Genomic DNA, 26,787 nt, shown 5'->3' with positions numbered 1-26,787 from the left:
TGCTTGGTAAATTGTGATTTTCAAAGCTCAAAGGTGAACTTATGAATGGAGTTGGAAAAAAAAAAAAAAAGAACTGGTACCAGGTACATAGCAAGAACTGCACACCCTTCCCATTTTATTTACAAACTGACAGGATGATGGAAAGGGAGACTGTGAAAAAATTGGAAAAGATAACGGGAACTTGGGAGCTGGTAGAATCTTTTGAAAACTTTCATCTTTAGAATCGACTATGAACAGAAGTCCTGATTCCCACAGTATGGTAAATGCTACGTACCCAATAAAATCTCACAAGAGCTGGTGGGCTAATGAGCCTACCTTGTTTTTTAAGCCACCCCAGAACCCTAACAAATCATGGAGATGTTAGCCAAATTCTAGTGAAACTGTATAGATAAAAAAGCAGATAAAGAAATTATACAAAAAGGGCCCATGGGGAATGCTTGTCAAATAAATTATTCTCCAAATACATGAGAAATCTATGTTCAAAAGACAAGTAATATTCTCTCAGAATTGTCTCCCTCTAGAAATTAAAATCACAGCAATATAAACTTAGTCATGGGTGCTTTGTAGGGCTAGTTTCCATTTGCATATATTCATATTTGTTGAATGAGATATATAACTTTAAAAATCATGCGTTTGAAAGTAATTTATAGCATAATTATTTTTTATCTCAGTGGTGTGAAGATAGCAGAGAATGAAAACTTGACTACAAACAAAAGACAGTAATGTGAGTGAGTGAAGCAGCCTAACATTAGAGGATGGGGAGTATATGCCCTGTCTAAGGAAAACAGCAGTTACTCAACTCCAGCTGCCTGTTGCCATGTAGGAATGCAGATCCAGGTATTGTCAATCTTCAGGTTTTTTCAAAAAGAAGTCTAAAATACAAACGTTGACACAAGCTCCCAATTTATAATAGTGGCAACTTATTCACCTTACTTGGGTCAAACAGCCTTGCTTACAAGATAGACAATGCTCTTGGGCCAAAAGTTTGTGACCTCGTGAGAAAAGCTAAAAATTATAGTTATTGACATTTGGGAAAACATTAAAAATTATAAACTAATCTAAAAAGGAAGAAAAAAAACCACATATAGACTTGATGGATTCTTCCCCTAAAATGTATTTTAAAATGCTGAAATATTTTTACATATGTAAACACAAACAACTAACCAAGCCTTGGTTAGTATATTTCAAAACAAAGGATAGTGTGGCATGTTAATAGGTACATGGCAGAACTAAGCCCCTGTGGACAAATATATTTGGATTAAACAAAGTTGAACAAGATTTTTCACTGCAGGCTTGTCAGCATTTACTACACCAGTGTAAATTTTATGAAGCTTCAGAGGGGAATATAGTATTTATGTTTATTTAACTATGAACCCGTTTTAATACAGAACACTCTCTAGAACTTCTGTGCTATGCTTTAAGGAAGTCAGGTCTAATACCAGAAAAAGTTTAATTCAGTGTTTGCACTGGGCACAAGCAAATAACTTAGGAAGAAGTAGAGTTAATATCTTTAATTTATTCTGTAGCTATATTGTATAATATGCTGTAGCTTATCAGTATAGAATTAAAATTTACATTTTGAATTGAACTAGTAAAATATGGTCCTATTCCAAGGATCAATGGTTCCTTCTGGTTTAACACTGTCAATTTTAAAAAGTGTGAGATATACGCCATTTCTTTTAAGTTACAGTCATAAGACAGCACTTCTGAACTTTAATGAAGTATCCCCAAATTAGCTAAGCAATTAAGGTAATACACAAAGCTTTAAGTGCAGCAGTAAATTAAGCTACAAACTACTATAAACTACTACGCTAATATCTAAAAGTTGTGAACAAAAACTAGAACCATGAGAAATTATACCAATTATACGTGTAAGCAAAGGCATGAAACAAGTAAACCATCTTCTCTCATCATTAATCATTAGATTACAACCTTTACAGCTAAGTTTTTTATAGCCTATAGTTTATATATTATATTGTGTATTTATAACCTGTAAATGACCATTTATTGTAAGGTAAATAAAAAAATAAGATAAAAATGAAATGGCCCTTTGTTACCATAGTAAAAATAAATTTAAGATAGGAATGTAAAATAAAAAAATGCCCGTTCTAAGTACTTACACAGATGCTCCTCAATTTACAATGGGGTTATGTCCTGATAAGCCCATCATAAACTGAAAATAGCATAGGTTGAAAATGTATTTAATATGTTTAACCTACTTTAAATGTGCCCAGAACACTTACATTATCCTACAGCTGGGCAAAATATAACAGAAATCCTATTTTATAATAAAGTATTATCTCATGTAATTTACTGAATACTGTACTGAAGGTGAAAAAACAGAATGGTTGTATGGGTATTCGAAGTATAGATTCTACTGAATGTATATCGCTTTCACACCATCGTAAATCAAAAAATCGTGAAGTTGAACCATCATCTGTCTGTATAGCTCTGGATAGTTTTCAGGCCTGTTTATATGACTGGCATTTAAGTACACATGCATAGATATATTTACTCTTAAAATGTACTTCTAGTAGTACTTTTTCCAGAGGTGTAAACAATATTTAAAAACATTTCTGGATCTTCTCTTTGGAATTCTATTCTATACTAAGTTCACAATCTATATTATGAAGAAAAGAAATTGCTTTATAAAAGGAGATATCCTAATAAAATCAGTCCTCAGAGTGAAGAAATATCAAATAATCTTCGTTTATACTGGTAGTTAATTAAACAGGTACACGTATACTTTTTTTGTTGTTTTTGTTTTGAGACGGAGTCTCGCACTGTCGCCCAGTCTGGAGTGCAGTGGCGCGATCTCTGCTCACTGCAAGCTCCGCCTCCCAGGTTCACACCATTCTCCTGCCTCAGCCTCCCAAGTAGCTGGGACTACAAGGGCCCACCACCACGCCTGGCTAATTTTTTGTATTTTTAGTAGAGATGGGGTTTCACCATGTTAGCCAGTATGGTCTTGATCTCCTGACCTTGTGATCTGTCTGCCTTGGCCTCCCAAAGTGCTGGCATTACAGGCGTGAGCCACCGTACCTGGCCAGGTACACGTATACTTTTTAACATTTATCTGAATATTCTATAAACTAGTTTTGTGAATTACATGATTTAATAAAGAACCCAGTCAGAAAAATAAAGAAAAATTGGCCACAATTTATTGAATTAAAAATCTAAGAAATACTTTAAAAAAAAAAAAAAGGAAGGAATAAATGTATTTAAAAATATTGTTCTGGCTGGGCGTGGTGGCTCATGCCTGTAATCCCAACACTTTGGGAGGCCAAGAAGGGCGGATCATGAAGTCTGGAGATCGAGACCATCCTGGCCAATATAGTGAAACCCTGTCTCTACTAAAAATACAAAAATTAGCTGGGTGTGGTGGCACTAATCCCAGCTACTTGGGAGGCTGAGGCACGAGGCACGAGAATCGCTTGAATACAGGAGGCAGAGGTTGCAGTGAGCCGAGACTGTGCCACTGCACCCTAGCCTGGCAATAGAGTGAGACTCTGTCTCAAAAAAAAAAAAAAAAAAAAAAAAGTAACATTGTTCTTCTCCTTACTCAATGATACCATATAAGTTACATCATCTCTGGGCTTCCATTTTCTCATCTTTAGAAAGTAGAAAAATACCACCTACCTCACTGGCTGCTATGAGGATTACATAAGATAAACATGAAAGATAAATTTTAAAGCTCTCTACAGTATCACAATAATAGAAACAACTACTGATTTTTACTACCCAACAAGGAAATAGCTTGACAAGAGTCAAGGCACAATGCTCTGGTATCATCTGATGTCAAACAAGAGATTCAAATGTCACAAAAGGTAATGCTTCATACTTTAATAAGTTAGTTTGTTAGTATTTTTATTATATATAGGCTACTTTGTTATGTACCTTTTAAACACTGCTTTAGATAAGAATATTTCCTTCTTCATTTAAAAATGTTAAGCACCTCAAGGAAATTGGTAAAACAAAACAAACCAAAAAAACTTGGTTACTTTAGTTACAAAGAAAACATGTATCAATGTTAAAAGTAAATGAAACTTAAAAGAGATTAGAGAGAAGAAAATAAAAAAAACTAGTGAGTTCTACGAGTTAATGTAAGAAATGTCAGTAACTAAAACATCATTACTGAGTATGCATTATTTTAAAGGGACAATATCAATATACATTCTCTGAACTAGAATACCTTCCAGTTCTTACTGAATATAGGTAAAAAATATATGTATACATATTGAAATATTACTTTTATAGATTTTTTTTTTGTTTTTTAGAGGCGGGGTTTCACTATGTTGTCTAGCCTTGAGTGCAGTGGGTATTCACAGGTGCAATCATTGCTCACTGCAGCCTCGAACTCCTGGGCTCAAGCGGTTTTCCCACTTTAGTCTCCCAAGTAGTTGGGACTACAGGCATGCACCACTGCACTTCGCAAGTATTTTTAAATGAACTGTCTAAAAACTTTTTTCCAGGAAATACACACAAAGTAATTTTGAATAAATTGTCCTACCAGAGAAAAAGCTTTAATTTTTATTTATTAATTTTTTTTTTTGAGACGAGTCTCACTCTGTCGCCCAGGCTGGATCGTGCAGTGGCACAATCTTAGCTCACTGCAACCTCTGTCTCCTGGGTTCAAGCAATTCTCCTGCCTCAGCCTCCCAAGTAACTGGGATTACAGGCACCAGCCACCACACCTGGCTAATTTTTGTATTTTTAGTAGGGACAGGGTTTCACCACGCTGGCTAGGCTGGTCTTGAACTCCTGACCTCAAGTGATCTGCCTGCCTTGGCCTCCCAAAGTGCTGGGATTACAAGTGTGAGCCACCACGCCTGGCCAGAAAAACCTTTAATTTTATTTAAAGGTGCGCTAGAATATTTTATGTGTTCTGGACAGTAAACAGATTTAGTAGCTGCAGAAATAATAGTAATGTAAGTTTATTAAAATATTTCTCTTCAATTAAAGAATTCTTATATAGTAAAACAAATTTCAGATTTTTTTTTACCAGCCAGAAGAAACAGTACTTGACAGTGTCCTTTTATATTATCAGAAACTATGCCTAAAAGCATCATGCAGATGTGAATGCAATCTTTTACCTTCAACATCATCTGAAAAGGTAGACAAAAATAAATAAATAAAAAGCGGATGATAAAGACAACAGTTTTTTAATGTAGTAGTATACACAGTAAAATAGGAGCTTAAAAATGTTTAATAAGCTACATAATCCTTTGGAAGAAGAAATCCATATTTACTTTGGTCAAATACCTCAGATATACTAAAAGAGATTTAGCATATGCTATATTTTTAGGACTACGAGACAGATTTATCATTAGAGGGTTGTAAAACAGTCCTAAAGAACTCTAAAATGTAGTTCATTGTGTCAGCTAAGAATTACATTTCACGAAGCAATAAAAGCAAAGTATCAATAACAGAACTGAAGGACATGTCTCAATGTCTATTTTTATTTTTATTTTATTTTATTTTTGAGACAGAGTCTCCCTCTGTCGCCCAGGCTGGAGTACAATGGTGCGATCTCCGCTCACTGCAACCTCCGCCTCCCGGGTTCAAGCGATTCTACTGCCTCAGCCTCCTGAGTAGCTGGGATTACAGGCGTGCACCAACACGCCCGGCTAATTTTGGTATTTTTAGTAGAGACGGGGTTTCACCATGTTGGTGAGGCTGGTCTCGAATTCCTGACCTCAGGTGATCCACCCACCTTGGCCTCCCAAAGTGCTGGAATTACAGGCGTGAGCCACCATGTCTGGCCTATTTTTTTTTTTTTTTAAAGACAGAGTCTTGTTCTGTTGCACAGGCTGGAGAGTGCAGTGGCACAATCTTGGCTCACTGCAACCTCTGCCTCCCAGGTTCAAGTGATTCTCCTGCCTCAGTCTCTCAAGTAGCTGAGATTACAGGTGTGCAACACCATGCCTGGCTAATTTTTGTGTTTTCAGTAGAGACGGGGTTTCTCCAGGTTGGCCAGGCTGGTCTTGAACTCCTGACCTCAGGTGACCTGCCCGTCTCAGTGTCCCGAAGTACTGGGATTACAGGCGTGAGCCACCGTGCCCAGCCAATGTCTACTTTCTTTCTTTTCTTTTTTTTTTTTGAGACAGAGTCTCACTCTGGTGCCCAGGCTGAAGTGCAATGGCACAATCTTGGCTCACTCCAACCTGTGCCTCCTGGGTTCAAGCAGTTCTCCTGCCTCAGCTTCCTGAGTAGCTGGGATTACAGGTGTGTGCGACCACGCCCAGCTGATTTTTGTATTTTTAGTAAAGACAAGGTTTCACCATGTTGGCCAGGCTGGTCTCGAACTCCTGACCTCAAGTGATCCACCCGCCTCGGCCTCCCAAAGTGCTGGGATTACAGGCGTGAGCCACCGCGCCCAGCCCAATGTCTACTTTTTAACTGACTCTTTCAGGATGACTAAATTTTCAGAAAAAAAAAAAAAGGTCCTTAATAAAAGTGATTCTATTACTGTTTATCCAAAGGATCATTTTTGGATGCTAAATTAAAGAGCCTAAAAACACAAAGAAAAATGCAACAGGTGGGCTCTAAACATGATTATAAATTTATAAAAAAAAAACCTCCTAACTAAAAAATATTGTTGCTACACATTTTTTTTAAGAACAGAAAAAATTATCCCAGCAAATTAACTAGAAAAAGAACTAAATTTTTAATCTGAAACAACTAAGGGGGATAAAAGGAAAGAAAAGAATGTCATTTTTAAAAATGTATTTGAACAACTGCGTTGCATCTAATTTTCTCATTGTAGAAATAACTAGGGAAAATAAGTATCTTTTTCTTCAAAGTATATACTTGCGTGTATTGTATCTATGTATTGTCATGTGACTGACAACCTCTGTTTCCATGGGTACCAAATTACATTTACTAAATATTTTTCACCCTTAAGAAATTAATAAAGTTAAGCTATAGAATAGATATCATGGAGAAATTTGTTTAAAAAAATTTTTTTAAATGAGATGGGGTCTCACTTATGTTGCCCAGGCTGCTCTCGAACTCCTAGGTTCAAGCAATCCTTCCACCCCAGCCTCCCAAAGTGCTGGGATTGCAGACATGAGCCATAATACCCAGCCAAAATAAAAGTTTTTTAAAAAGGATATTTATGTCTAAGAAATTGTGACTATGCAACATGATCCAGTTTCAGATGTTCTCAATACTAGTATTCTGTGAAGTTAATATTGACATATACTCCTGCTCTACTTTTAATTTTAATAAAATATGAGTAAGGTCAGTATGTATCTATACTTCTTTATTATTTGTCTACTCAGAATTTTGAGAGATCATATAACTTCAGTCTAAATTAGATTTATAAAATGTATGAATATATCCACTGTTCTGACTTTACAGAATAATGAAAAATCTACTATGTCCTACTGTAACAGCCAATTTGATATGACAAATACACTCTTCAACAGAATTGGGAAATGTTACTGCGTATGTTTTGCAACATATAGAACAAAATGTATACAGGACAAAATGTATACAGACTTCCAATCAAGCTTCACACAGTGACAATAAATAAGACAGATAACTTTATGTTAAGTGTGCAAATATTTTAAAACAAAAAAGAAAATGAATGTGCCAAAGAAATGTGTGGATTTCAAACCGATTTATAGCAATGTTCACCAAACAGACAAAATGTAAAGAAAAAAATCTAAAAAAAATTGTTGCACTTTATAAATTAACATAAGTCCTATGTAAAAAGTTTAAGTATTTATTAGGAAAAACCCTCTAATTTTATATTGCTCACTAGATAATAATATAAATTTTCAATCAATAGCCATAAATAATTATTTAATCCAGAACTGGCTAATATGCATACTGCCTAACTAAAACCAAACACAAGCGGGCAAAAATATTACTTAAAAAGAAGGATCTTATTCCATCTCACTATAATGTTCTGACTTACACACAAAGCAATCATCCTAAAGACACTTTTCTAGATCTAAGCCTATGTGTTTATTAAATTTTTTAATGAAAAAAGTAAAAAATCTTATACATTTATAAAATAAGTCCAACTTTAAAACCAGCAAAATTAGCACAACCCAGTTGGTTTTATGTACAGAAAACACAGTAAAAATAACTGGAAACTTACCTACTTCTTCTTCTTCTTCATTAGATATTATATTATATAGTGTGTCCAAAGCATAACCTATTATTTCAGAATCCGAACTGGAAAAAAGAAATTATTACACTTATACACTGCTGATGAGAGTATAAACTGTTATGACCATTTTTAGTTATTTAGCAATTTTAGAAAATTCCATTTCTAAAGGCATACTCTAAGAAAATATCAGAGTGCAAACTGTAAAAAATGTGTAGTTTTATTTCTAATTGTGAAAATTTAGAAGCAACCTAAATGCTCAATAATAAAAAAACACAGTATGGCAAATTCATACATATAAGGCGGCAATTTAAAAAATGTATTTTGTTTTTTTACTTTGAATCCTGAGAAGCTAAAAAATGTATTTCCAAAGAATATTTAGTGACATGATAATTTTAAAAATTCTTGATATAATAGCAAGTGGAAAAATATAAGAATTTATGCACAGTTATCCCATTTAGTAAAATATATATGTATACGTTTGTATCTATGCATATTTTAAAACATTATAAATTTATAAAATAAGTACAACTTTAAAACCAGCAAAACTAGCATGACTCAGTTAATTTTATGTGTGTCTATGTATGTTTACATATGTATATATGTATACATATATAAAAATCTAACTGTTCATATCTAGAGTAACAAAGTAGACTTAAAAATATAAAGAAAAGTAACTGTTATCTCTAGTTCAACTACTAGAGTGTTTTTCTTCTTTATATATTATTTTCTTAAAAAAAAATCTTATGGTGCCCGGTGCGGTTGCTCACGCCTGTAATCCCAGCACTCTGGGAGGCTGAGGCAGGTGGATCACCTGAGGTTGGGAGTTCGAGACCAGCCTGACCAAAAGCAGAGACAGAGAAACCCCGTCTCTATTAAAAATACAAAATTAGCCGGGCGTGGTGGTGCATGCCTGTAACCCCAGCTGCTCGGAAGGCTGAGGCAGGAGAATCGCTTGAACCCGGGAGGCGGAGGTTGCAGTGAGCCGAGATTGTGCCACTGCACTCTAGCCTGGGCAACAAGAGCAAAACTCCATCTCAAAAAAAAAAAAAAAAATTCTTATGAAAGACAATAAAGACCACTTTACATAAGAGATGCATTCTATTTTCCATATTGAGATGTTAACCATTTCATCATTAACTTTATAAGACTCAGTAATAAAATATGCGTGTGATTTAATACTCATAGAATAAAGAAGATTGTAAGTATGTATAATCATCACACTAATCTGCTTCTTTTTTCCTGCTCTTCTAAAGGCCACCCACATTCTCTGGCTCACGGCTCCTTCTCTCCATTTTCAAAGCCACCAAGAGCAGGTTGAGTCCTTTTTTTCTATCACTACACTCTGACTTCCTCTTCTGCATTCCTGTTCTACTACTTCTTTTTTTTTTTTTTTTTTTTTGAGACGGAGTCTTGTTCTGTCGCCCAGGCTGGAGTGCAGTGGCGCAATCTCGACTCACTGCAAGCTCCCCCTCCTGGGTTCTTGCCATTCTCCTGCCTCAGCCTCCCGAGTAGCTGGGACTCCAGGCGCCCGCCACCACTCCCGGCTAATTTTTTGTATTTTTAGTAGAGATGGGGTTTCACCTTGTTAGCCAGGATGGTCTCGATCTCCTGACCTTGGGATTCGCTCACCTTGGCTTCCCAAAGTGCTGGGATTACAGGCATGAGCCACCATGCCCAGCCTTTTCCTGTTCTACTTCTAAGGACCCTGTGATAACACTGGGTCCACCAGGGTAATCCAGAATAATCCTCTCATCTCAAAGTCCTTAACTTAAGCATATCTGGAAAGTCTCTCTCTATCTAAGGTAAAATTCACAGGTTTTGTTGATTAGGATATAGATATCTTTGGGAGGCCATAATTCTGTCTACCACAGTTACCTACTATGATGTTAATAACACAGACAGTCCTGACGCATCCAATTCGCTTATTCAAATGCATTAGACTTAGTGGCTTTGAAAAGGTAGTCAATTTGAGTTACACTGTCTGGGGAGAAGAAAAAAGGTCCTAACTGTTATGGACAAGCAGCTGGGCATAACTGAAATATAACTGAAAACGAGTCTATGAGATTAGACAGGCAGTACACAGATCTTTAAAAAGTTTGTATCTTTAGCTTTGTTTGAGAAACATGAACTTCACACTTCACTGAACTGGTGAAATGCATTAAATGAGAGAATGACTGAAGATACGCATTTCAGAAGGATAATTCTTGCAACATATAGACTGAATGGAAATACAAAGAGACTGGAGGAAAATAATACTTTGGAGATGATGATTGTTTTAAACTATGTCCAAAACTTTTTGATTCGTCTCTTTTCAAAAAAGTGAAGCCTAATTCTCCTCTCCTTAAGTATAGGCTGTACTTATTAACCTGCTTCTAACAACTAGAATATGATGGGATTGCCAGTACATGACTCTGGAGATTGAGTTATAAAAGGCACTGTGGCTTTCTATTTTTCTCTCTCTAGGATAGTTTGCTCTGGGAGAGCAGTTGCCATATCAAACAGCCTTACCAAGAGAGAAACATGTTGAGGAACTGAGGCCTCTTGCCAATAGCAATGTAAGACATCTTGGAATCAGATCCTCCAGCCCCAGTCAAGCCTTCAGATGACTGCAGACCTGGCTGATGGCTTCATGGCAACCTCATGAGAGACCCTGAGCCCACTTAGCTAAGTTGCTCCTCAATTCCTGATCCACAGAAACTATGAGGTGATAAATATTTTATTTTGAACCACTAAGTTTTGAAGTAATTTGTTACACAGCCAAAGATAACAAACACAGAGGCTGTGGAAATTATTTAAGTGATTGACATTGAGCCAGAACTAAGGCCAAAAAAGGAAATGGAAAGAAAATAATGGACTCTAGCTGTTTTTTGGCCTGTGTAGGCATGATGGGTTCAGGAGAGGAATGAGTTCCCTAAGAATCCTCCAGTTTCTTGCTTGAATGGAAAGATGCTCATGACTGAGATGAACTTAGGGTAAAAGTGGTTGAAGGGGGCATGGAAAGCCTAGAAGGATTGGAGGACCAGAGATAAATTAACTTTGAACATTTTGAATTTGAGAGGCTTATGAGAGATCTTGGTAGAGGAGAAATGTACAATGCACAGCTAAAGCTTGTAAGACACATTCAACTGTAGCTAAGATCTGGAAGCTATCCATGCACAGTTAATGAAAACCAAAGATGGAGATAAAATCTCTTAAAAAGAAATTGAGGGCCAGGTGTGGTGGCTCACACCTGTAATCCCAGCACTTTGGGAGGCTGAGGTGGGCGGATCACCTGAGTTCAGGAGTTCGAGACCAGCCTGATCAACATGGAGAAACCCCATCTCTATTAAACATACAAAATTAGCCAGGCATGGTGGCGCATGCCTGTAATCCCAGGTACTCGGGAGGCTGAGGCAGGAGAAATCACTTGAACCCAGGAGGCGGAGGCTGCAGTGAGCCTAGATCGCATCATTGTACTCCAGCCTGGGCAATGAGAGCGAAACTCTATCTGAAAAAAAAAAAAGGCTGGGCGCAGTGGCTCACGCCTGTAATCCCAGCACTTTGGGAGGCCAAGGCAGGTGGATCACGAGATCAGGAGATCGAGACCATCCTGGCTAACATGGTAAAACCCCGTCTCTACTAAAAATACAAAAAATTAGCCGGGCGTGGTGGTGGGCACCTGTAACAGGTCCCAGCTACTTGGGAGGCTGAGGCAGGAGAATGGCATAAACCCGGGAGGCGGAGCTTGCAGTGAGCTGAGATCGCGCCACTGCACTCCAGCCTGGGTGACAGAGCGAGACTTTATCTCAAAAAAAAAAAAAAAGAAAAAAAAATTCAAAGAGCTAAAAATGGGCTAAATGATGCTTCTTTTTCTTTAAATTTATATTTATTTTTTCAAGACAAGGTCTCACTCTGCTGCCCAGGTTGGAATACAGTGGTATGATCACGGCTCACTGCAGCCTTGACTTCCGGAGCTCGAGTGATCCTCCCACCTCAGCCTCCTGAGAAGCTGGGACCACAGGTATGTGACAACACACCCAGCTAATTTTTATTTTATTATTTATCTTGTTTTTTTGAGACAGAGTCTTGCTCTGTTGCCCAGGCTGAAGTGCAGTTGCACGATCTTGGTTAACTGTAATCTCCATCTCCTGGGTTCAAGTGATTTCTCCCCCCTCAGACTCCCAAGTAGCTGGGATTACAGGCATGCACCACCAGGCCTGGCTAATTTTTGTTATTTTTAGTAGAGACTGGGTTTCGCCATTTGACCAGGCTGGTCTCGAACTCCTGACCTCAAGTAATCCACCTGCCTCGGCTTCCCAAAGTGCTGGGATTACAGGCATGAGCCACCATGCCTGGCCTAATTTTTATTTTTTATGTTGCCCAGACTAGTATCGAACTCCTGGGCTCAAGCAATCCTCCCACCTCAGCCTTCCGAGGTGCTGGAATTACAAGCTTGAGCCACCATACCTGGCAATCTTTCTCTTACGACAGGCTCATATTTAACACTTAACTCTTATTACTGCAGTTTATTTCTCTTAAAAAAGCAAGTCTGAATACCAAAATATGTATATTATAATACATGTAAATGAATATCTACTTGCCCAGTGTAAATGAATACCACTTGCCCAATTCAAACTCAAAATCTCAAGGCATTAAAGAGTTGCTTTATCCCATTTTTATATGTCTGTTTTATGCTTAACACAGTGGCTTGCACTCTGTCCAATAAATCTTTATCGAAATGACATCTGAAGTAAAAACTTAACAGCTTTAGTATGTCAACAACTTTTGGGGCCAGGCGCAGTGGCTCACACCAGCAATCCCAGCACTTTGGGAGGCTGAGGTGGGCAGATCGCCTGAGCCCAGGAGTTTGAGACCAGCGTGGGCAACATGGCAAACCCCATCTCTACCAAAAAATACCAAAAAAAAGCAATCTTTTGGAATAGTGATGCTGACTCTAAAACATAAGTTCAAGAAAAATTAGGGAAAAAAAATCATTAAACAGAGACTTACCGATCTGTTTGTAAAACGTGAATAAGATGTTCCATAGCTTGTATACCCACTTCCAAGCGATATTTCTGCACATAAAAAAATAAAAATGTTACTAAAGTAACTAATATCCAACTTAAGAAACTTAAAACATTTACAAAGTTACAAACCTTAGATAATGATTTGAGAGCACGAACAGCATTTCTTCGATCATCCAATAAAGTAGATGAAGCTACTCTGTCACAAAGCTTTTGAATCTGTCATGAAAAAATAAAATGGCATTAAAAGAATAAAAAAAAACGTGAAATTTTTGTCCCCTAAATTTATGCCATGTAATTAAAAAAAAAATCAGCACATGGGATGTAACAGAAATGGTCTTTCAGAAATCTAACTATGCATTTAGGTAGTATTATAATCTCATTACAGAGATCAAATAGTTTCGCAGAGACTTAAAAAGTGGGAGGGGCTGAAAGAGAAGTCAAAATAAATCATATAAATTGAGGAATTAAAAGAAATAATTGGTAAAATCAGAGCTTTCTAATTAGGCCTATTATGACTGTTTGAACCAGGAGGGGAGCATAATCCAATATCGTTATGATAGAAGACAGAAAGTTATTTAAAATTTTTAAAATAGTAATTGTTTACATCATCTTTTTCCTAACATTTTCATCATATATCTGAACAAGAAGAAGTCAAAACTTTATATCAAAACTTTTAAGTGTGCCTCAAAATATACAAGGATGAAATGCTTCATTATAAAATAATTTATAGAAACCAAAAAAATTTTTTTTTTTTTTGAGACGAAGTCTCGCTCTTGTCCCCCAGGCTGGAGTGCGACAATGCGATCTCGGCTCACTGCAACCTCCGCCTCCTGGGTTCAAGTGATTCTACTGCCTCGGCCCCCCCGAAAAGATGGGATTACAGGCACCTGCCACCATGCCCAGCTAATTTTAGTATTTTTAGTAGAGACAGGGTTTCACCATATTGGCCAAGCTCGTCTAGAGCTCCTGACTTCAGGTGATCCACCCGCCTCGGCCTCCCAAAGTGCTGGGATTACAGGCGTGAGCCACTGCGCCCGGCCAAAACCAAAATTTAAACTGAATTTTAAAACGAATCTTGGCTGGGCTCAGTGGCTCATGCCTGTAATCCCAGCACTTTGGGAGGCCGAGGCGGGTGGATCACCTGCGATCAGGAGTTCGAGACCAGCCTGGTAAATATGGTGAAACCCTGTCTCTACTAAAAATATAAAAAATTAGCTGGGCATGGTGGCACGTGCCTGTAGTCCCAGCTACTTGGGAGGCTGAGGCAGAAGAATTGCTTGAACCTGGCAGGCGGAGGTTGCAGTGAGCCGAGATTGCACCACTGCACTCCAGCCTGAGTGACAGAGTGAGGCTCCATTTCAAATAAATAAATAAATAAAAATAAATAAAATAAAATAAAATAATTTATAGAAACCAAAATTTCAACTGAATTTTAAAACAAATCTTGGAACATTATTAATAATAGGAAAAAACAGATAACAACTTAACTATCCAACATGAGAAGAAAGCTAAACAATTGTAATACATTCTTTGATGGAACGCCATGTAGGTATTCAAAAGAATTAACTACTGATATGAAAATACCATGGTATAATAATGAGATGAAAAAAAGCAAGTTATAAAACTAAATTTAAATTACGGATTCAGTAAAGCAAAAGTATCATCAGACTGTGCATATAAAATTACATTAAAAAAGAATTTGGAAACCTAAAACTGTAAAACTTCTAGAAGAAAGCATACGAGAAAATCCTCGTGACCTTTGTTTAGACGAAGACTTCTCAGACGCCATATTGATAAAAGAAAAATGTAGAATGGGCACAGTGTCTCACACCTGTAATCTCAGCACTTTGGGAGGCCGAGGTGGGTGGATCACAAAGTCAAGAGATCGAGACCATCTTGGCCAACATGGTGAAACCCTGTCTCTACTAAAAATACAAAAATTAGCTGGGTGAGGTGGCGCGCACCTAGTCCCCAGCTACTCGGGAAGCTGAGGCAGGAGAATCACTTGAACCCGGGAGGCAGAGGTTGCAGTGAGCTAAGATCGCACCACTACACTCCAGCCTGTTGACAGAGCGAGACCCTGTGTCAAAAATAAATAAATAAAAATTAAAAAAAAAAAAGTAATAAATTAGATTTCATCACTTTTTTTTTTTTTTTTTTTTAGATGGGGTCTTGCTCTATCTCCTAGGTTGAAGTACAGTGGTGCAATCATGGCTCCCTGTAGCCTCAACCTCCAGTCCTCAAGCAATCCTCCCACCTCAGCCTCTCCAGTAGCTGGGCCCACAGGCACACAACCACAACTACATCTGGCTAATTTTCTTGTAATTTTTAGAGACAGGGTCTAACTATGTTGCTCAGTCTGCTCTCGAACTCCTGGGCTCAAGCGATTCTCCCACGTTGGCCTCCCAAAGTGCTGGGATTACAGGTGTGAGCCACTGCACCCAACCCCACTTCTGCTGTTCAAAAGACACTATGAAGAGACTGAAAAGGTAAACCACAGACTGGGTGAAAATATTTGGAAAACATCTGATAAAGAACATAGTTTAGGCCGGGCGTGGTGGCTCACGCCTGTAATCCTAGCACTTTGGGAGGCTGAGGTGGGCGGATCACGAGGTCAGGAGATCGAGATCATCCTGGCTAACATGATGAAACCCCGTCTCTACTAAAAATACAAAAAAAATTAGCTGGGCATGGTGACGGGTGCCTGTAGTCCCAGCTACTCAGGAGGCTGAGGCAGGAGAATGGCGTGAACCTGGAGGCGAAGCTTGCAGTGAGCCGAGATCGCACCACTGCACTCCAGCCTGGGCGACAGTGCAAGACTCCGTATCGGGAGGAAAAAAAAAAAAAGAACATAGTTTAAAAAACACTTGGGTCCTTTCTAGCTCGGCCAATTAGTATTTTAACTTTTTTTTTTTCAAGACTATCATAAAAAAAGCAAGTATTTTAACTTACTAAAGAATGTACTTTAGGCCAGGAGTTTGAGACCAGCCTGGGCAACATAGTGAGACCATGTCTCTACAAAAAATAAAATTAGCTAGATATGATGGTGTGAGCCTGTAGTCATAGCTACTCAGCAGGCTAAAGCAGGTGGATCACTTGAACTCAAAAGTTAGAGGTTGCAGCGAGCTATGATCACACCACTGCACTCCAGCCTGAGCAACAGAGTGAGACCTTGTTTCTCCATTAAAAAAAAAAAAGAAAGTATAACTTTATTATATTCTTTAAAGATTCTGTACATTAAGATTTTGGCAATGCAAATGTTTGCACCCTACGTATCTGAATTAATGGTGTTCAAATACATATAGCATTTCCCAAATTATGTTTTGCAGACTTCTAGTGTCCCAGAAGATATTAATAGATTCCCTGCGATCACAGAACAAGTGGGAAACACAAGGTTATAAGAAATTAACTCGGTTTGTGCACTGCATGATTTCTAAGAGTCTTTACAATTGCTGATCTGCATTTCTTCATATAGCAGATATAGCAGGATAACCAAGCCTAGCTTTACATTCTTTCTTTATTCATTCTAACTGTTCACATTTAAAAATCATTCATGGAAATGATATAATTTTCTCTTTATTATATAACTGGTTGACACTTTTCCTAATATATACATATATATACACATATATGTATATATATATATTTTTTACCACTTAGAAAAACTACTTAGTTATCTCTTAAAAACATGAACCTCATTACTCTCAGCTTAAAGAATTTATTGAGTCAAAATAGTTTTCCAAAGCAAGACTGCAACTGCCTTTACTTAGGACTTGTACATCTTTTGCTCATTTTTTTAAGGTAGCTTATAGTTGATACTATGAATGGTAAATTTTTTTTCCAGGCGTTTTCTGCTTCTTCTTAGTCTTAGACCTCAAGTACTGGTTCTAGATCTGGGATTCTTATCTACCTTGAGGTACTTAGTCCCAGTACCATGCAGGGCTTGAATCTAGCCTCAACCTTACCTTTGGTTGGTGTATAGAGCTACTTGTCTCAAAATATAAATTTCCATGTCTGGATGCTCTTCAATCATTACTTGCTAAACGCAGAAATATAAAAGCTGTTCAATGTTGGTAGAGAAACTTAGCTTTAGAAATACTGGAGGATGGCCGGGCGCGGTGGCTCATGCCTGTAATCCCAGCACTTTGGGAGGCTGAGAGGGGTGGATTGCCTGAGCTCAGGAGTTCAAGACCAGTGTAGGCAATGTGGCAAAACCCCGTCCCTACTAAACTACAACAAATTAGCCAGGCATGGTCATGCACGCCTGTAGTCTCAGCTGTTCAGAAGGCCGAGGCACAAGAATTGCTTGAGCCTGGGAGGTGGAGGTTGCAGTGAGCCAAAGTAACACCACTGCACTCCAGCCTGTAAAAAAAAAAAAAAAAGAAAAAAGAAATACCAGCTGGGCACGGTGGCTCACGCCTGTAATCCCAGCACTTTGGGAGGCTGAAGGGGGCGGATCACCTGAGGTCAGGAGTTCGAGACCAGCCTCAACACAGAGAAACCCCGTCTCTACTGAAAATACAAAATTAGCTGGGCGTGGTGATACATGCCTGTAATCCCAGCTGCTCAGGAGGCTGAGGCAGGAGAATTGCTTGAACCCAGGAGGCGGAGGTTGCGGTGAGCCGAGATCGTGCCATTGCACTCTAGCCTGGGCAACAAGAGTGAAACCCTGTCTCAAAAAAAAAAAAAAAAAAAAAAAAAGGCCAGGTGCAGTGGCTCAGCACTCTGGGAGGCCGAGGTGGGCGGATCAGGAGGTCAGGAGATCGAGACCATCTTGGTTAACACAGTGAAACCCCATCTCTACTTAAAAAAAAAATACAAAAAATTAGCTGGGTGTGGTGGCGGACATCTGTAGTCCCAGCTACTCGGGAGGCTGAGGCAGGAGAACGGCATGAACCCAGGAGGTGGAGCTTGCAGTGAGCCAAGATTGCGCCACTGCACTCTAGCCTGGGCCACAGAGTGAGACTCCATCTCAAAAAAAAAAAAAAAAAAAAAAGTCAAAGGTGAATATAAGAACAACTTATGGCTGAGAATGGCAGCTCACACTTGTAATCCCAACACTTTGGGATACTGAAGTGGGAGGAATGCTTGAGGCTAGGAACTCAAGCCCAGCCTGGACAACATAGTGAGATCCCATCTCTACAGAAAATAAAAAAATTAAGTGGGCGTGGTGGTATGTTTGTAGTCCTAGCTACTCCAGAGGCTGAGGTGGGAGGACTGCTTGAGCAGTTTGAGGCTACAGTGAGTGTGGCTGTGGATGCATCACTGTACTTCAGCCTGGATGACAGAGCAAGACCCTGCCTCAAAATATAATAATAATTTTAAAAAGAACAACTTATTTACCTAGCACCATTAGACTGAGCTCTTTCAGATACCTCTGTCAAGCACCAAAATGGCCTTTTCATTTTAATGATTTCTGATGGTAATCTAAAATTAGTTACATGCTTCTCTATCTTCATAAACAAAGAAGAATGTAATTATGAGCTTTCTTAGCATATAAACCTAAATCCTCCCCTATATGATATAGAGGATGTCTTAGATAGTAAATGAAATAATACATATAAAAGGCTTTATATAATACCTGGCACCTATGAATCTTCAATAAATGTTAGCAAATTTTATTATTACCAAGCTTATGACTTCTTTGTATTTTTCTTCCTTGTATTATTCTTCTATCCTATCAGGCTTTTGGCTATCATTTCCATCACATATACCTCTAATGGACCATTCAAATATTGCAGATTTAAATTTGCCACTGAGCGAGGTACTAAATAATTAAGTTGAATAGTAATATGTCTATACCCCAAAATTACTCAAGCTTGAAATCAAGATTGAGAACACGGGCTATGCAACTTACACTTTTGCTACCCTGAGGCCTTATTGCCTCCTAACAATATTCCAGATAGTTGAAGTTTCTGAAAAAGTGATCTCTCTATAAGAAAGCATTATGTTTGCTATTTACAGACAACTGAAGCCAAATGAAAGGAAAACATATTACTTATGTTCCAAACCCTACAAAGACCTAGTCATGTTTTAGTCTATACACAAGTCTATATTTTTCTGTTGATATTTACCAAACAAAAATTCTGTACAAAAGTACGCTTAGTTTCTATTCAGAAATTGTAGATCTCAAAACTATTATTCCATTTATTTCCTATTTGAAAAACCAACTCAGTGCAGTATAATTGTGCCACATTGTCCATTCTATCCTTCTTCCTTTCAGTTACTAGACGTCTCTGTGCTTTAGCTGGGCACATGGCTGTCCACCTATATGCTATTTTCAGGCTTTCCTTGCAGCTAGGCATGGACAGAAACTATAATACATTCTGGCCAATGAGTTGTGAGTATCTTTAAGTTCACGTCCCTAAAGGAAGCTACTTGTTCTTCATTGCTCTTTCTCCTTCCCTTGGCCTAGAACTTAGGCTGGTGGTTATTAGGCGCCTTTAACAATTCAAACTACAGCAAGAGGGAGGGGGCAGGAAGATGGCAGAATAAGATAAAAAGCAGCACCTGGTCCCCTGGACCACCTAAGGAACAGAACTACATACTGTAGGGATTATCTACTAGCTTGGACTTTTATTAGACAAAGACATAAATTTTTATCTTGGTTAGACTTCTGTTTCCTGGCCTGTGTTACAGCGGCTGAAACAATGCCCAAACTAATAAACTGGTTTTGTTTGTTTTTTTTAATTTTTTTTTGACACGGAGTCTCACTCTGTCGCCTAGGCTGGAGTGCAGTGGTACAATTTCAGCTCACTGCAACCTCTGCCTCCTGGATTCAAGAGATTCTCTCACCTCAGCCTCCTGAGTAGCTGGGATTACAAACATGTGCCAATACGTCCGGCTAATTTTTGTAATTTTAGTAGAAACGGGGTTTCACCCTGTTGGCCAGGCTGGTCTTGAACTCCTGACCTCAGGTGATCCACCAACCTCAGCCTCCCAAAGTGCTGGAATTACAGGTGTGAGCCACTGCACCTGGCTACAAACTAATAAACTCTTTACAAGGAAGAAATGAAGGCTCAGAAACATAGCAGTGCACCCCAAAATACACTACCAGTTTGGGAGCAGAGTCTAGATCCTAACCGAGCTATAGATGTCTCACTCCAAAGTCCATACTCTTTCTCCTATGTAGAGAAATATGAGTCAGAGTATCTGTTGCAAACTACAGGGACTGCAAGAATTTTTTTTTAGTAACAAAGGAACATAGTAATACAGTCCCTGTGAATAGCTCCACTTGCACAACTGTCTACTAAACACCCTGACAAGCCTTTGACTAAACTGCCCAGCCAGGGCAGTTCCTTGTTCTAAGGAAATGAAAGCCTCAATTTAGGAAAGTTATAATCAGAAGTTACTAACTGAAAAATATCAGTACTATATATATATTATATATATATTATATATATAATATATATATTATATATATAATATATATATAATATATATAATATATATATTATATATATAATATATATATAATATATATATTATATATATAATATATATATAATATATATAATATATATATTATATATATAATATATATATAATATATATATTATATATATATATAAAAGAAAAATTGCAAGGATTAATATACTCACTTTTAAGAATTAAACTAGCTGAGATAATAAGGACAAGGTGGAGTGGGGAGATTAAAGATAGAAAGAACAGGGCAGCTCATTACTATAACAGATAAAATAAGGTCAAAGACGGCATTAATGTGATGGCAGTGGGCAAAGATTTGAAGGGCAGGGAGAAGGTAAGGGAATAACGGAAAGACCTGAATTTAAGAGGCTTGGGGTCCTAAAAAATAAGACATCTGGAACAGTCACTGTTTGGAATTCAACTTCTAGAAATTTGTTCTAGAGCAATATATGCACATGTACCGTCACAAGTACAGTAACAAATACTGCAGCAACAGAAAACAAAACACATCAGAAGTATCTTAATGTCCATTCATGGGGGCCTTTTACTTTTCATTTTATACACTTACACAGCATTTATTTAAACAATCATGTATTCAGATATTACTTTTATAATAAAAAAAAAAAAGGATAGGGGCTGGGCGCGGTGGCTTACGCCTCTAATCCCAGCACTTTGGGAGGCCAAGGCAGGCAGATCACCTGAGGTCAGGAGTTCAAGACCAGCCTGCCCAAAATGGTGAAACCTCGTCTCTACTAAAAATACAAAAAAGAGCTGGGCGTGATGGTGGGTGCCTGTAATCTCAGCTACTCGGGAGTCTGAGGCACGAGAATTGCTTGAACCTGAGAGGCGGAGGTTGCAGTGATCCAAGATCACACCACTGCACTCTGGCCTGGGCGACAGAGTGAGACTCTGTCTCAAATTAATAATTATTATAGAATCAAAAAACAGCAGTGAATAAGCCAGCTGAAGTCTGATATCATGAATAAGCCATCATCCTTCCGTATCTCAGTATATACTCTGGGGTTTAGGAAAGTTAAAGGTCAAAGGAATAATACAGTCTGAAGAATTTATTGTGGTAACCCTGAGGCTGGTAATCCATTCATTTGTTCAACAAATATTAGAGTGCTGCCACATTTATGGGGGGGGGGCCAAGATCAGTGCAACCTGAAGCAGTGGTTTATAATAAACTAACTTCAGAAATAGAGACTAAGCATTTAGAAACCTCTATAGACAATGGATACCTTTATGGCTGTTGGATCTAATAAAAAAAAGAAAAATGGGGGCGAGGCACGGTGGCTCACGCCTGTAATCCCAGCACTTTGGGAGGCCACGGTGGGCGGATCACGAGGTCAGGAGATCCAGACTATCTTGGCTAACATGGTGAAACCCCATCTCTACTAAAAATACAAAAAATTAGCCGGCCGTGGTGGCGGGCGCCTGTAGTCCCAGCTACTTGGGAGGCTGAGGCAGGAGAATGGCGTGAATCCAGGAGGCGGAGCTTGCAGTGAGCCAAGATCGCGCCACTGCACTACAGCCTGGGTGACAGAGCGAGACTGCGTCTCAAAAAAAAGGGCTTGTATGTGATGTCATTTTTTCTAGTAATTGATTTTTATTGTATTTTATAACAAAATGTATTTACTGGCCTATGACGAAATTTGAAAAACAAAACTAAAAAATCAACTGGTCCTTCACTACAGACAGTCTGGGAAACACCGTTCAAGTACTTAACATTTTGCAAGGCACTGGTCTATGCTGGGGAAATAGCAGAGAACCAGTACAGAAGGTACCTATTCTAATGAAACTATAATGGCAAAGAGACAGAATATATTAAAAACAAGTAAGACAAACACAGAAAGTGAGGGAAGTGAGACCGTGACTGAGTGAAGGTGCTACTTTGGACAGCATAGCCAGGCAGAGGGGCCTTAGCGAAACACAATTTTGGATACAGATGGAAGTATGAGTAAGGGTAACAAGAATGAAGCAAAAAGAAGAGTAGGAAAACCGACTCAATGAGTATGTTACCATCAGAAGGAAAAACAATTTAATTGTACAGTTAAAAGATAACGCTTATTCGGCCAGGCATGGTGGCTCACGCTTGTAATCCCAGCACTTTGGGAGGCCGACACGGGTGGATCACGAGGTCAGGAGATCGTGACCATCCTGGCTAACACGGTGAAACCCCGTCTCTACTAAAAATACAAGAAAATTAGCCAGGCATGGTGGTGGGTGCCTGTAGTCCCAGCCACTCGGGAGGCTGAGGCAGGAGAATGGCTCGAACCCGGGAGGTGGAGCCTGCAGTGAGCCGAGATCGTGCCACTGCACTCCAGCCTGGGCAACTGAGCGAGACTCTGTCTCAAAAAAAAAAAAAAAAAAAAAAAAGATATGCTTATTCACTTTCCCAGATGGGATCCTGAAGCAGGCTTTGTTGCTGGAACCTCATTCTCTTGGAAACCGACCAAAGAAGCCAATTAGTAGTTTCAAGCAAAATTCATAAACTCACTGGTCATCTGAAGTCACAAACTCTTATCTTAGTTCTCAACACTCTCATCTACATGATAGGAAAGTTGGGAAGGATGTAAAACATTTAGATATCAGATTTTAATGTAATCTAGCACCTTATCAATTAACTCTTTGCTGCTATTAGTGATCAAAAGAGGGAGTTACAACACAGAAGAAATTGATCCACTCTATTTTCATGAAAAAGTCAGAAATGTTTGCCCCTAGGCCTTTTAACAAAGTATTTCTTATCTCAGCATACTACCAAGGCACACATTTCAACCATTCTGTACTCGAAACAAGTAACTTTTCCAAAATTTCACCATCTGAATAACACATATGTAAATACAGTCAAGATAGGTAAGATTACAGAATAGAAAAGTGTTAACAAGAAACAAATGCCTCAGCCTATTTGTTTGAAACAAATCTCCAATACCCACTGTTAAAAATTTTAAAATACGCATGGCCTACATAACGACATTCAAGTCAACAATGGACTACTGCACAGACGTCCCATATGATGATAATGGAAATGCAAAATTCCTATCACCTACTGATGTCCTAGCCTTAGCACAACACATTACTCATGTGTTTGTGGTGATGCTGGTGTAAACAAACCCACTGCACTGCCAGGCTTATGAAAGTATGGCACAGACAATTGTGTACAGTACATAATACTTGATAACAGTAACAAATGACTGTGTTACTTGTTTATGTATTTACTATATTATACTTTTAATGGTTATGTTAGAGTGTACTTCTCTCACAAAAAATAAAAGTTAACTGTAAAACAGCCTCAGGGAGGTCCTTCAAGAAGTATTCCAGAAGAAGGCATTATTATTATAGGAGTTGACAGCTCTATTGCATGTTACTGCCCCTGAAAACCTTCCAGTGGAACAAGAGATGAGGGTAGAAGACAGTGATATTGATGACCCTGCCCTGTGTAAGCCTAGGCTAACAGGTGTTTGTGTCTTAGTTTTTAACAAAAAAGTGGCCGGGCGTGGTGGCTCACGCCTATAATCCCAGCACTTTGGGAGGCCGAATCACCTGAGGTCAGGAGTTCAAGACCAGCCTGGCCAACATGGTGAAACCCCATCTCTACAAAAATGGAAAAATTAGCCAGGCATGATGGCAGGTGCCTGTAATCCCAGCTACTTGAGAGGCTGAGGCGGGAGAATTACTTGAGCTTGGGAGGCGGAGGTTGCAGTGAGCCGATATTGCGCCATTGCACTTCAGCCTGGCTGACAGAGCAAGACTGTCTCAAAAAAAAAAAAAAAAAAAAAGTTTACAAAGTAAAAATTTTAAAATAGGAAAAAGCTTATAGAAGGATATAGAAGAAAAATATTGTACAATGTGTTTGTGTTTTAAACTAGGCATTATTACAGAAAGCTTTAAAAAAAAGTTTAAAACTTTATGAAGTTAAAAAGTTATAGTAAACTAAGGTCAATTACTGAAGAAAATTTTAAAAAATGAATTTAGTGTAGCCTTAAGTGTATAGTGTTTATAAAGTATACTTTACATAATGTCCTTGGTCTTCACATTCATTCACCACTCACTCACTTGACTCATCCAGAGCAACTTCTGGTCCTGCAAGCTCTATTCATGATTAAGCGACCTATATAGGCATACTATTTACTATCTTTTATGCCACATTTTACTGTAGATGCATAGATACACAAATATTTACCATTGTTATAACGGCCTACAGTATTCATTACAGTAACACGCTGTACAGGTTTATGGCCCAAGAGCAATAGGCTACACCATACAGCCTACGTGAATAGTAGGCTATACTATCTAGGTTTGCTTTAAGTACACTCTAGGATGTTTGCACAACAAAACTGCCTAATAATGCATTTCTCAGAATTTAGCCCCGACAATGAGCTACCAAGAACTATCACAGTTACAGATTTTTATAAAGAAACTCATTTGTGTAAATATATATATTGGTAAATACAAAAGACAACACTGTAGAAGGATGTACACCAAACTTTACTAGAGATTACTTCGAGTGATGTGAAGTAAGATTGTGAAGGAAGAAAGAGGCAATTTTAGACTACATACTGATTTGGATTATTTACGGCAAGCATATTTCCATTATTGCTTCAATAAATAAAGAGAAAAAAATTAAAGAAATTTCCATATTAGATCTTGCTTTTATTACCTACTCTAAAATACCACCTGATTGACTATTCATCTGCTTTATGAATACAACTGTTTGTTGCTATTTGCAGTAGCTATGTTTTATAAAGTCACCATGAAAACTGAATTAGTGAATACTAAACCACTGCTCCTAGGCCAGGCGCAGTAGCTCATGTCTGTAATCTCAGAGTTCTGGGAGGCCAAAAAGGAGGACTGCTTGAAGCCAGGAATTTGTGATCAGCCTGGGCAACACAGCTAGATCCTGTCTTTATAAGAAATTTAAAAATTAACCAGGCATGTTGGTGAGTGCCTGTAGTCCTAGCTACTCAGGAGGCTGAGGCAGGAGGATCACTTGAGCCCAGTAGTTTGAGACTGCAGTGAGCCACAGTCGTGCCACTGAACTCCAGACTGGGTAACAGAGTGAGACTCCATCTCTAAAAACAAAACCCACTGGTCCTAGAGAAAATACAGGGTTAGTTTCCCGCAAGCCTCTGATCACATTTTCATCAACTGATCAATATAAAACCTTTTATGTGTATTTCTGTTTAAAGACACCTTTTAAAAATTTTTTTAGAGATGAGGTGTCACTATGTTGCCCAGGCTGATCTTGAACTAATGAGCTCAAGTGGTCCTCCTGCCTCTGTCTTCCAAAGTGCTAGGATTACAGGTGTGAGCTACTGCATGTGGCCAAAGACATCTTATTTAATATACATCCTTGACCATTAATATTGATCTCATGGCCAACAGCACTATAACACATGCCTCAGTGATGCTACATATCACCTCTGTAAGGAACATCACAACCTTCTTGTGCTTAGGAACACCAGACAACACTACACGGGGTCTATTTTTAATAGGGAAATCCCAAACAAAACAATACAAAGATGAGACTGGGCGTGGTGGCTCACGCCTGTAATCCCAGCACTTTGGGAAGCTGAGGCTGAGGTGGATCACTTGAGGTCAGGAGTTCGAGACCAGCCTGGCCAACATGGTGAAACCCCGTCTCTACTAAAAATACAAAAACTAGCCGAGTGTGGTGGAGCATGACTGTAAACCCAGCTACTCAGGAGGGTGAGGCAGGAGAATCACTTAAACTCGGGAGGCGGAGGCAGAGCTTGCAGTGAGCCGAGATCACGCCACTGCACTCCACCCTGGGCAACAGAGTCAGACTCTGTCTCAAAAAAAAAAAAGAAAAAGAAAAAGAAAAAATACAAAAATGCAAAAAGCATAACACTAAACAGACCATGAAAGGACACATTTACAGCATGAGAACTGAAACAAGAAGGCAAAGCATCACCTTTGACCTCAATTGGAGATGTGTATGTTGGGAGAATCAAATTTTTCACTGCTGTACCATCTACAAATAACCATAAAGTGCTCAAAGTACTGATTTGTGCGATACAAATATATTTTAGTGAGTAGGTGAATTTGCAAATAAGAAATTGACAAATAATGAGGATGGACTGTCCCTTAAATATAATCTTTTTAAGTAAAATTCATTATCTGCAAAATGGAAAGATAAAGTAGAATAACTCTAAGGTTACTTAACGCTCAAAATTTACAACACTTTAAAAAAACTTGGCTGGGCTCAGTGGC

General features: G+C 38.5%; 1 protein-coding gene across 2 annotated transcripts in view; it reads right to left on the bottom strand.

Moving 5' to 3' along the window:
- The window catches only part of USO1 (USO1 vesicle transport factor), a 92,221-nt gene that overhangs the window by 50,843 nt on the left and 14,591 nt on the right, over positions 1-26,787 (bottom strand). For both annotated transcript variants that reach the window (XM_031010465.2, XM_031010462.3), the window contains exons 2-4: positions 13,258-13,344; positions 13,112-13,176; positions 8,111-8,187 (exon numbers count right to left, since the gene is read on the bottom strand). In XM_031010465.2, coding sequence (XP_030866325.1) covers positions 8,111-8,187; positions 13,112-13,176; positions 13,258-13,344 — 229 coding nt within the window. The remainder of the gene's footprint in view (positions 1-8,110; positions 8,188-13,111; positions 13,177-13,257; positions 13,345-26,787) is intronic.

The sequence above is a fragment of the Gorilla gorilla genome, chromosome 3 (assembly GCF_029281585.2).
Source record: "Gorilla gorilla gorilla isolate KB3781 chromosome 3, NHGRI_mGorGor1-v2.1_pri, whole genome shotgun sequence".
NCBI classification, from domain to species: domain Eukaryota; kingdom Metazoa; phylum Chordata; class Mammalia; order Primates; family Hominidae; genus Gorilla; species Gorilla gorilla.
Note: the sequence above shows the minus strand (reverse complement) of the source record. Positions and strands in the feature narration are given on the sequence as shown.